This window comes from Protomyctophum parallelum (genome assembly GCF_964188405.1).
Source record: "Protomyctophum parallelum genome assembly, chromosome: 18".
NCBI classification, from domain to species: Eukaryota; Metazoa; Chordata; class Actinopteri; order Myctophiformes; family Myctophidae; genus Protomyctophum; species Protomyctophum parallelum.
In genome coordinates this window covers 8,376,256-8,388,357 of record NC_139716.1, presented here as the reverse complement: position 1 = coordinate 8,388,357, position 12,102 = coordinate 8,376,256, and the positions used below count along the sequence as shown (strand labels likewise).

The 12,102-nt window shown below is 44.5% G+C and overlaps 1 protein-coding gene across 1 annotated transcript in view; it reads left to right on the top strand.

The window, feature by feature from the left end:
* The window catches only part of dnah2 (dynein, axonemal, heavy chain 2), a gene marked incomplete at both ends in the record, with an annotated part of 126,688 nt that overhangs the window by 10,937 nt on the left and 103,649 nt on the right, over window positions 1-12,102 (top strand). The window contains 2 exons of the mRNA XM_083789374.1: window positions 2,896-3,120; window positions 5,250-5,354. Of these exons, the coding sequence (XP_083645500.1) occupies window positions 2,896-3,120; window positions 5,250-5,354 (330 nt within the window). The remainder of the gene's footprint in view (window positions 1-2,895; window positions 3,121-5,249; window positions 5,355-12,102) is intronic.

Below are 12,102 nucleotides of genomic sequence, written 5' to 3'. Positions count from 1 at the left end.
GAATCTTACGCCCTCTGTGCCGGACGCTACCCCCCCCCCCCCCCCACACACCCCACACCGCCCCCTCTCTCCCTGTGTCACCACAACCTTTATTTATGTGTGGGCTCATCTATTCAGCCCTTCTCTCGACTCTCTGTGCCATTCTGCCTCACTCTATCTCTGACTCATGCAGCGCCCCTTTTTTAATAGTCCAATTTCTCTTACTCTCCTCTTATCTTTAGCATTTTCCCTGGCTTGTCTCATTTTCCCTTATCAATCCATCTCTCTCTCTCTCTCTCTCTCTCTCTCTCTCCCTCTCCTCACCTTTCTTCTCTCTCCTTTATCTCTCTCCGCTCTCTCTCTCTTTCTACTTTCTCCACTCAATTGTGCGACACGCGTGCATGGGCGTGTGGCCGCGCACATGCATGCGCGTGTCTTTTCATGCAGCTAACTTCAGTCAGAGCTTTGTTCAGCAACGTGAACACAGTGCCTTCCATAACAGTGAACAGGAGGTGGGTCTCTATATTAGCGAATTCTGTTTCAGTTTTTACCGTATAGACTTGCATGAGGACTGTTTCAAAGCAGAACATTTTCTTTGTAAGTATTTTCACCAGCATTGATCCCAGTGGAGTTGAATTTTGGGTCTGACTGCTGCTGTTCAAGGAAGCATTTAATCGGCTTAGACACCAGTTTACAACGCAGCCAAATGGGGGAAAACGGAAATGAATACATTATTGTACTTTTTGGGCTGTGTCTTAACACATTTTGGCCTGACGTCGAAATGTAAAAATGTCCTCTAAATCCCGACAGTTTTCTGAAATACCCGTTTCTGTATCAGTGGTGCTCAATATTTCAAGGAACCCAAAAATGTCATTTAAGAGGCCGCTGAACCCCATCTAAAAATATGTTGTTCCAGGGACCCCTCAGAAGACCAAGATTTTAGTTAAAAACGTTATAATAATAATAAAATATATATTTGCGACACATTTTCACGATTTTTCAAAAATAGCTAAATAATAACATAATGTTTAAAACACCAAAAGGGGTTCCCGCCCAGAATGGTTAAATAGACGAAGGAGCTGTAGATAGCAACAAAGTTTGTATTATTATTTTTTTTTTATGATTTTTAATAAATTTCCAAATAGTGCGAGCACAGTCAGAGGCTGTGTCTATGTGGGGCGTCCTTGGCATGAAAAAAAGCTAAGAAATATTACGAACCTTGACATCGTCTTTATCGTCTCCTTCGGGTGGAGACCTCATAATTACAGACAGTATCAAAGTCAAAGTCATACGATTTGTCACACACTTTACAGCAGTGAAATTTGTACTCCGCATTTGACCCATCTCTTGGAGCGGTGAGCTGCAGCCGTGCCGCGCTCGGGAATCATTTCATTAGTAGATACTTTTAAGGATTCAAATAAAACAAAAGTAGCAAGTGTCTGCAAGCTCAATACGTGATTCGTGTTTTCACTTCCAGTTCATTTCCAATTGTAACGTGGTAACGAGAAAAACTAAATCTATAAGGGAATTTTGTCTATAATTAGTTTTAGTTAGTTCTGTAAACACACAATGCAGTTTCAGTTAGTTATCATTTTAGTTTTTTCATTCTAGTTTTTTATTTAGTTCAGTAAGCAAGAGTGTTTGTTATTTGGTTAACCCCTTTTGGTATTAGCATTATGTTATGCTTTAGCTATTGAAAAGCACACTCGTGTGAACTGAGTGGTGCAACTACACATTTATTGTTATAGTTACTGTACTGTAAGGTATTTGTAAAATTAGCCTCAGGTTGTAAAACATTAGAACCAGGAAAGCAATAAATATGCTTAGCGTGACAGACGAAGTGTGAGCAATTTATTCCAAGGTATATAATGGAATTATGCTCATATTATACAGCTTTACAGTAAATGCACAAAATGCACACATTTGCATGTCTCCACACACACACACACACACACACACACACACACACACACACACACACACACACACACACACACACACACACACACACACACACACACACACACACACACACAGGGTCAATGGGTCACAACACACCCAAGCAATGGTTTTGATTCTGTTTCACTCACACACACACACACACACACAGTATTGGCAACAAATTGCACTTGAAGTACAGTACAGTTGAAAATAGCAGATCTACCAGCTACGACGCAGCATTGTGTTGCTACGTGCGATACCGCACGCACGCAGCGCACGCGGCATTGACGTGTGTTGCTACGACGCAGCATTGTGTTGCTACGTGCGATACCGCACGCACGCAGCGCACGCAGCATTGACCTGTGTTGCTACGACGCAGCATTGTGTTGCTACCTTAGAGTATATACTCTAAGGTTGCTACGTGCTAGGCACGCATTGTGCAGGCACGCGCATTGTAAACACGCGCGGACATTGCTGGCCATTGCTGGTTTCACGCATGCGCACACCACTCGTGCTCATGATGACTGATACATGATACACACGGACATTCCTGGTTGTAGGAGTGGTTGCACCACTCAAAAATAGCAGATCTACAAGCTCTGGCGCGCTACGAGCTTGTAGGTCTGCTATTTTTGAAAGATCTAAGAACCACTGACATAGAAACATGGCTTTTTCAGAAAACTGTCAGCATGTAGAAGACATTTTTAGAATCTGATCTCAGGTCAAAATGGGTTAACCCATTCTGAACGGGCACCCTTTTTGGTGTTGGCATCATGTCGTGCTTTAGCTATTGAAAAATAGCAGATCTACAAGTTCATATCGCGCCACCGAGTGGCGCGATACGAGCTTGTAGGTCTGCTATTTTTTAAAAATCGAAGAACGACTGACATTTTTTAGAATCTGATCTCAGGTCAGAATGGGTTCGTCAGACCAGTGTGTTGTTCAGTGGAAACCTCATATGAATCTGTCCTTCAGACCACGTCCAACGACCTCCAGGCCCTGGTGGAGCGGCGCGTGGAGAAGCGGACCAAGGGCCAGTACGTTCCGCTGGGCGGGAAGCGCATGCTCTGCTTCCTGGACGACCTCAGCATGGCGTCGCGCGACCCCTCCGGCGCCCAGCCTCCGCTGGAGCTGCTGCGCCTCTGGATGGACCACGGCTTCTGGTACGACCGCCGCAAGCAGACCACCAAGGCTATCAAGGTGAGAGAGAGAGAGAGAAAGAGAGAGAGAGAGAGACATTGAATCAACCATAGAACATTTTGATTTGAAGGATATGCACCGGGGTCTCGGACCCCCATAACTCTGAAAGTGTACACATTTTCCATTTGTATACACTCCCATGTGCTATCACAAAATGAATTAATTAATTCATTAATTAATTCATTCATTCATTCATTCATTCATTCATCCATCCATCCATCCATCCATCCATTCATCCATTCATCCATCCATCCATAAGGGTGCATTTGGTTCCTAACTATCAATGATTTAGCTAGTGACCCCTGGGATTCCCTCAAGGGCCCCCCCTGGTCCCAGCAGGAGAGAACCAGTGCTATAGCATGTTAGAATGCATCATCCAGAACGTATATATTCAAGCAAACAACTTCAGATGCAAGTTATGGACCTCAGAGCATCATACAGTATTTGTAGTAGTTTTTTTTTTTTTTAACATATGTTTATTGATTTTCTTTAAAGTACAAAGAATTATTTTCAAAACAATTTACATATATTTCCCCCCCCACATCCCCATGGCAGCACAAATACAAACAAAATCTTATCACAAAATGATTTGACAATAAATACAGAACAAAAATAATAATGACAAAAATAAAAATAAAACGAAAATAAAACACATTACATACAGTTAAACAAAACACATTACATACAGTTAAACAAACAAATGCACAGTTCCCTACCCCCACCCCACAGCTGACTACTCCAATTAACCAAAGCCTCTTCAATATCACCTCGCTTAATGAAGTCCAAGAACTTCTCCCATATCTTATAGAATACCGCAGGTTTCTTCCTAATTACATATGTTAGTTTCTCATGTGCCACACTGGTTGTTAAGTTCCTCAGCCAAAAGCCGATCGTAGGGGCATTGACATTCTTCCAACATAGCGCAATTGAGCGTCTGGCCTGTAACAGGCAAAGGTCGGTCATTATTTTTTCATTACTATTTAGTGTACAATTTAATGGATAAATACTGAGTATACATAATTTAGGACAAAGAGGAACTGGACCTGATGTAATCTGAGAGACATAATGGACCACAGACCTCCAGAATGTTTTAATCTCCTCACATTCCCATAAGCAGTGGAACAGTGTACGTTTATGTTCCCCACATTTATAACATAAATCAGGAATGTTTGGGTCAAATTTATTTACTTTCTCCGGGGTTATGTAAGTTCTCATTATCCAATTATACTGAATTAGTCTTAATCTAGTATTGATAGTTTGTGTTTGTGCCTTGGAACATATTAAACCCCAATCAATTTCTGAGATTTCCACTTGAAGGTAGTAGTTTCTTTTTAAGATCATGTTACAGTATATGTACGATATCAACCGCTTAATATTACAACGCTGGACTGTCTCTTTATGGAAGGCTATTCTGAAATATCTTTCTGAAAACAGCGCGGATCAGAACGGCGGGGTCCTTTGGTCATCAAAACACAACTCAGAAAGCACAACTGTCTTTGCATTTTCTGAATAGAAATAGAACAGCTGTGTAAACATTGAGTGCAAAGGGATCTCTAAGGGGCCGTCCGTCCACACGTGTCCTACCAAGAGATTTCTATTTCCTGAGTGCAGCAGCGTATGCCTTTGATCTTTTTACAAATGTGAGCGCCACACTTTTGGAAACTTATCATCACGTCGTTTTTATCTGCTTGCCGAGAGCTGAAATGTTTTGCACCTACAGCTGGGAGGAATACTTTCGCGGACACGTCCTAAAAATACATCACTCAATGTTTTGGGAGTCTGCTTGTTTGTGTGGGTTAGGGTTAGCGTGCGTGCGTGCGTGCGTGCATGCGTGCGTGCGTGCGTGCATGCCTGCGTCCATGCGTGCGTGTGTGTTATTAAGCCATTCGTTACCTAGTCCGTTAATGTCTCCCCTAATTACCTCTTAATTACAACCCCTAAATTACCTTCAGTGTGTACAAAGACATGAAGGTGAGAGATAAATTATAATAGGTATTTGCATTCACGAACACCTAACCTTCCTCTTGTGTGTGTGTGTGTGTGTGTGTGTGTGTGTGTGTGTGTGTGTGTGTGTGTGTGTGTGTGTGTGTGTGTGTGTGCGTGTGCGTGTGCGTGTGCGTGTTTTTCAGGACATGGTCCTGCTGGCCTCCATGGCGCCCCCAGGTGGAGGGAGGAGTCACATCTCGGGCCGCTTGCAGTCTCGTTTCAGCCTCATAAACATGACCTTCCCTAACGTGAGTGACACCTCCTCTCCTCTCCTCTCTCCTCTCCTCTCCTCTCCTCTCCTCTCCTCTCCTCTCCTCTCCTCTCCTCTCCTCTCCTCTCCTCTCCTCTCCTCTCCTCTCCTCTCCTCTCCTCTCCTCTCCTCTCCTCTCCTCTCCTCTCCTCATGTCCTGCAGCATGTGACATTGTTTTGTTTCTTACATTCAGATTTTAATTATTACTATTTCAAAACATTTTCAAAAAACCTTCGAAATTAATTAATAAATTCCAAATCCGATGATTGTTATTATTTAGCAGTAGGCTAATGAAAATCTAAGAAATTAGAAAACAAATATTTAAGAAGTAGGCCTAGTGAAAATCAAACGCAGCACCCTGACTCTTTTTGACCACAATGGAACGGAGCCTTCAGCTATAACACCTGTGAAGTAAGTAGGGAGTAGTAGGAACTAGGAAGAGTTACTGTGTGTGCCTGTTGAACCCTAGGAACTTAGGAAGTGAACACTATAAAGAGCCATTATCACAGCATACGTTATGCATCGCTGTCATTTCACTGAAGAAACTCCAACTCCTTCTTCTCACCTCACTTATCTCCCATCTGCTCTCTCTCTCTCTCTCTCTCGCTCACGGGGCGCAAGCGTTAGTCCGATGTCTCGTTATTCCGACATTCATGGCACGTTAAAACTCACCACGTGGCGTCCATGTGCACTTAGGGTTTGGGGTATGGGTTAGTAATGAGTTTTGGGATGTCGGACTATAACACTATATGCACCGCTCTCTCACTCTGCTAAGCCGCAGTGTTGCCCCTGGTAATGCTCTCAAATTATGCTATTATCCTTCCTCCATCACCCTTTTCCCCCTTTTTGGCTCTCTCTATCTCGCCTCGCAGCAATTATCCGGTGATTATAATTATAGCCATGCCAATAATGATAACACGACAGAATCTCTTTGTCTGTCTGTCTCTCTCTCTGTCTCTCTCTCTCTCTCTCTCTCTCTCTCTCTCCCCAACACATGGACACACGCGCACGTGTGCGTCATGTCTTACATCCAGGAAAATAGTTTTGACTGAACAGCAGCCCACATCACCTCACCTCACATCATCCCGTATTCATCATTTTTCCATAAACGGGCCTCCATGCACCTTTCTTTCATTTCTTCTTCTGCCCATTGCGTCACACTGTGATGGGAATTAGATTGGCTACTTGTCTGTCTGTCTGTCCAGGGCTTGACATTAACCTTTTTTTTTGAGGCACGTAAATTTCCTATTCACTTCTCCGGGCACAAAAGTCACTTGTCCGGAGCACGAGCACACACAAATACCTTTTAAATGATCTAACTGTAAGTTGTTTTTTGGTGAATACATGGTTTGAATATTAGTTGAATATTGAATATCTGAATATTTCAGTTTACAAGTTAATAGCCCTAGAATGTCTGTGATCTAAAATACATTTAATGTATTCCAAATAGCAATAGATCTTTCCGAGCACGGTTATCAGACTAACCTTGTCGGCATTTAAACTTGTAGCACTGCGTGTGCACTCACCCAATAATGACTTCCTAAGGCTTGAAGTCGTTTCATATTCATTTGAAAGTTCTGGCATAAACTCTACTTTTCCATGAGCTGCACACGGACGACATTCTCTCCAGCGAGGGGCCCAGAATGAGCCCAATCAGGACCAATGTTGCCAACTCCCCATGCAGTAACGGAAGTAGCTAGTGGCAATTTACAATGTAGGGATTTAGCAGACGCTCTTAATCCAGAGCAATTTACATTAGGCAAAAACAAAATGTAAATCGCTCTGGATTAAGAGCGTCTGCTAAATGCCTAAATTGTAAATTGTGGCTCTTTGAAAAGTCTCTAGAAGTCGCTAGGGGTGGGATACGCCCCAGCGACTTTTTGCCGTAGCAACGGAAATATGGAGAAACTTCATCCATCATCCGAGTTCATGATTTTGCTGCTGATTCATACGAAGTGTAATATAACAAAACCATAGCTCAATTTAAACTTTAGAAAGCTATTTTGTTCCGATCCATACACAGAAGTACTTACAAGGTTGCTTTATGCATTTGAGTATGTAAGCATTGCAAGCATTCTTGCAAGCATTCTTATATTGCCGAAGCATTAAATAAGTTATGAATGATACAAATACAGTATGAAACAAAATAATAAATGATACATACATATTCAGAATCAGAACAAATAATATAAACAAGACAAGGAAAAACATAAGGAAAATTACATTGGTCTATTAATTGTGGTAGACTTATAGTGTTCACCCATTGTCCATCATTTTGTGGCAGGCTGATACATATTTTGCTGCCATCGTGGAACAAATTAGTTCCATTAGTCAAGAAGTGGAGCTCTGTCTCCACCACTCCTTGACTACAGTGAGAACACAGCCTGTCCTCTCTGGGCAGCCAGGTTTGTCTATAGGCCCTATCTGCCTCTCTCTCTCTCTCTCTCTCTCTCTCTCTCTCTCTCGTCCTTGTCTCGTCCTTCAATCTTTTCAATTTTCCAGGAGTCTTTATTCATTGTCGTCGTGCTCTTTCTCTGCCTTTCCCGTTCAGTATAGTTACATCCGCCACTTGTTCCCTCTCGCTCTCCAGCTCTCCTCTTCTGCCTCTTGTCGTCCGGGGTGTGTGTGTGTGTGCACGTGTGTGCGTGCGTGGCTGTGTGCGCGCTCTAATACGTGTGCACTCGTATCACTGTAATTGTATAGTGATTGTGATGGGAAATTGATGTTTTATGTTTAAAAAATATATAGATAATCCTAAACCAGATTGAGATTGGATTCAGGATTAAGCATTTAGAGGTTAGGTTTAGGGCTTAGCCATTTAAGGGGTGGAGTTAATACTTGGTTGTGTCCCGGTGTCTTGCACCGAAACCAGTTCTTTGCGGTTTCACGGTTAGGCATAAACATGAAGAAAATATGCAATGGCATTGGTATAAGAACTGCCTATAAGAACTGCCTATCTAAACGACTGCTGTCCTCACGAGTATGGCAATACAAGTGCACGTGCGTGGGCGGCGGTGTAGTCAGCCTCTCTCACTGCTCTTCCGGAGGACGACATGTCGGCATTGGTGGAAAGTATAACTAAGCACATTTACTCAAGTACTCAATACTTAACCCATTCTGACCTGAGATCAGATTCATACAAGGTTTCCACTGGACACACGCTGGTCTAACGAACCACTCGCCACTCGGTGGCGCGATATGAGCTTGTACATCTGCTATTTTTCATTAGCTAAAGCATGACATGATGCTAACACCAAAATGGGTGCCCGGTCAGAATGGGTTAAAGGGACATTTCAACGCTGGAAGAAACTGCAGTCACTCAATGTATTTGCAGCAGATAACAGTAGCACAATTTGAAATTTGCACCCTATGGCCAGAAGAATAATGGTTAAGTATGTGTTTAACTAGCTTAATTCCTACAATGCCCATAATGCTTTAGTGCACTTCAAAAAAAAACATAACACCACCACACATGCAAATCCCAGGAAAGTGTTTCTTGTGTCCTAAACATCATTAAAAATGTGTTCAGGTTGCAAAAGAGGTATTTGTACTATATTATGAGTATCTCCAATGCCCAGTACTTTAAATTCTAGAGTGTCAGAGGCATTGGAGGGCTCGTCTGTGGACGACCTAGAGCGAGTGCTTTCACTCCACTACAATTATTTGATAGTAGTTATTTAGTAGGTTTATATTACAAAAAATAAAGGGAAGCTCCGCACACTCAGATCTGCGCACAATCAGTTTATTTTTGGCAAGCTTTCGGTCTCCTGACCACCTTCAGGCATAGATTTATATTACAAAAACAAACATATTAGCCACTCCCCCAGCTCGATATACATTTTGGCCATATGAAAATAGCAGATCTACACGCTCACGATGTCTCTCTATGAGATGCATTGTGACTCGCTGTAGGTGCGTGCGTGCGTTCGTGCGTGCGCAAACAGGCGTTCGTGGTGATGCATTCAGGAAACAAACAGTGGTCCACTCACCAGGGCCCTCTTCAGTCTGCTGAAGTGGCTCTGCGTGAAATGGCTTTTTGTTCTGCCGCGCACGCCATTCCAACTGGAGGGCCTTGTTTGTGTCACACTGTGCAATGTGTAAAATCATCAACCGGTGGTGGAAAGTACATTTACTGTTACTGCAGTACAATTGTGAGGTTATTTTACTTTACTTCAATCTTTCAATACTTTATAGGCCTGTACTTCTCCGCTGCATCTCAGAGGCTGTATACTGTTTGAATTAAAAATAATAATAATAATAATCACACCTGAAGTGAAGAGCCCCTCTTATCATCATACGTACATCATCTCATTCCGGCCAATCACAATTTGCGTCCTCACCTGCGTCATCAATGTTTGTGTTTACACAAACACTCAAAGGGGGTGGCGGTGCTCGGTGACCTCCATAGAGACCAGGATCTCACATATTTAATGACTTACAGGGTGAATTTAACCTACATAGACAACAATATAGCACTATGCACAAATTAATAGTTTCAGTTCAGTTGGAGAACATAACGTAACGCAGGTAACGCACCCATTTAAATCACAGTAACTAGAACGGTGTTACTGAATGGTAACAGATAACTATGCCCGTTATTAGTTACCACGAAAAGTAGTTATCCGGTACTTGGTAAATGGTAAATGGTGCATTTATATAGCGCTAATATCCAAAGCGCTTTGCACAGCGCTTCACATTCAACCCATCCACAATCCACACGCACATTCATACACCAATGGCGGAGGAAGCCATGCAAGGCACCAACCTGCACATCGGGAGCAATTAGGGGTTCAGACTCAGAGTCTTGCTCAAGGACACTAACTCTGGGGGAGCCCGGGATCGAACTGGGAACCTCGTGGTTCCCATCCGGCCGCTCTACCAGCCACTGTAACACGTTACTCCCAACACTGACTATTATGACTCCGACATATCGGTCCAATCAGCAGTGCAATATGGGTGTGAGTAGCTGTTTTCCGTTCAATCATGCTGCTCGATTATTCGACAGATTGAAAAAGGTTGTGGATATTAGCTAGAATAAGTCTCTCTTGTTGGTAGTGCTGTTGCCTCACAGCTAGAAGGTCCTGGGTTCGATTCCCGCTGGGGACGCTGTGGGCACTGGCGGTGTGTTCCCTCCTCCGCGTCATCAGTGCCCATACCCGAGGCGGGGGTTGGCGATAGGGCCTTTCTGTGTGGAGTTTGCATGTTCTCCCCCTGTCCCCTAGGGTAGATACCCTCACAAAAACATGCCTCTAAAACTACCTCCCCCTGGCCAGCCGGGGCGCCTTGATGGAGGGGAAAGGAACTGGTCGGAATAACGTGTCCCTTCCACGCGCTACGTCCGGCCGGGGAAATTCCCCTCTGCCAGGTGAAAAGAAGCAGCTTGGACTCCTCATGCATAGAAGGAGGCATGAGGTCAGTCCGCTGCCCCCCCAGGTTGGCAGAGGAAGTGTAGCGCCCAGGATTACATTAGACAATTGGCACTGGGTGAAAATAAAACGATAGTTACGTATGTAACTACGGTTCTATGAGTCCTGAATGACCGCCAGAGGCGGTGCTTTAAGCACTGAAAGACATCCTTCGCGCATGCGTCGTCGAGTATTGTATACAAACAATGTCAAATTTGACCCCGTGATGACCCGAAGTAGTCTATATCTTCCGGTAGTCTGCAGGGGATCAGTCTCTACAGAATTTTCTCGCGCGAACACGAGGATTCTGAGTGACAAGAGTGCCTCTGGCGGTCATTCAGGACTCATAGAACCGTAGTTACATACGTAACTATCGTTCTATTTCGTCCCTGCTGACCGCCAGAGGCGGTGCTTTAAGCACTGAATGACTTATACCAGCCAAGTCACGAGGAATCCCGATCCCAAACCATAAGGAGTAGTCTCGGAGGACTCTCGTAAGAGGACCGCGTCTAGCGGATGGGGAGTGGCAGCACTCACCCAGATTGATTCTAGCATATCGGCATGATATTGCCCCTACTTATGCTTTTAGAGTAGGAGATCGGCCCTTGTCTAGGAGGGACTGCGGAACTCCAGAAAGGTAGGCAGAGCAGCGCACTAGGTCTTTGCTCTGACCTCAGTTGGAAATAGGTTCCATCGGTTATCATACAGTAGCCTGATGGATGTCATGGATGTCACCCTTGAATTCAGGGTGGCATGCCTGGCTGGTTCCACACAGCTGCTCGGCAGCGGTTCAGGGCCGCCAGTGGCCAAACGCACAGTTGGGGGCGTTGAGCATTTGAATGCCATATCCGACCGCCTCCCAGTTGGGGAGACCTCTGTCGGGGAGACGCCATGGCGTCCTCCGACTAGGTCTGTTCAGCAGAGGAGACCAAGTACTTTTTGGCTGGAGGGGGGCAACCAGCAGTATGGTGTGACCCTCTTAAGTAACTCTGAGGCGCTGGTCGTATCAGAGGCAGTGACAAGGCATATGCAGTGCCTCTAGCAGTGCGCATTTAAGAGGATAGTGCCCTGTGGGCGGTGGTCTACTTAGGGCCCTGTGTGTCAGGAATGATGCAGGTCGTTCCGTTCATACTGGCTATGTGGCAGGAAGCCTACGAAGTCCTGCAGGCTGACAGCCATTTGTGGCGTTCAGGTTCTATGAAACCATCGGGCCATTGCGTCCTGACCTGGTGGGCTGGGTGTCTCCGTTAGGGAGAGCCAGAGAGGTTAGCGAGGTCCAGGGTGAGGAGGTCCACCTCCGCTCTGCCGAAGTAGCCTCTGATTAGTGTTCACCACCATTG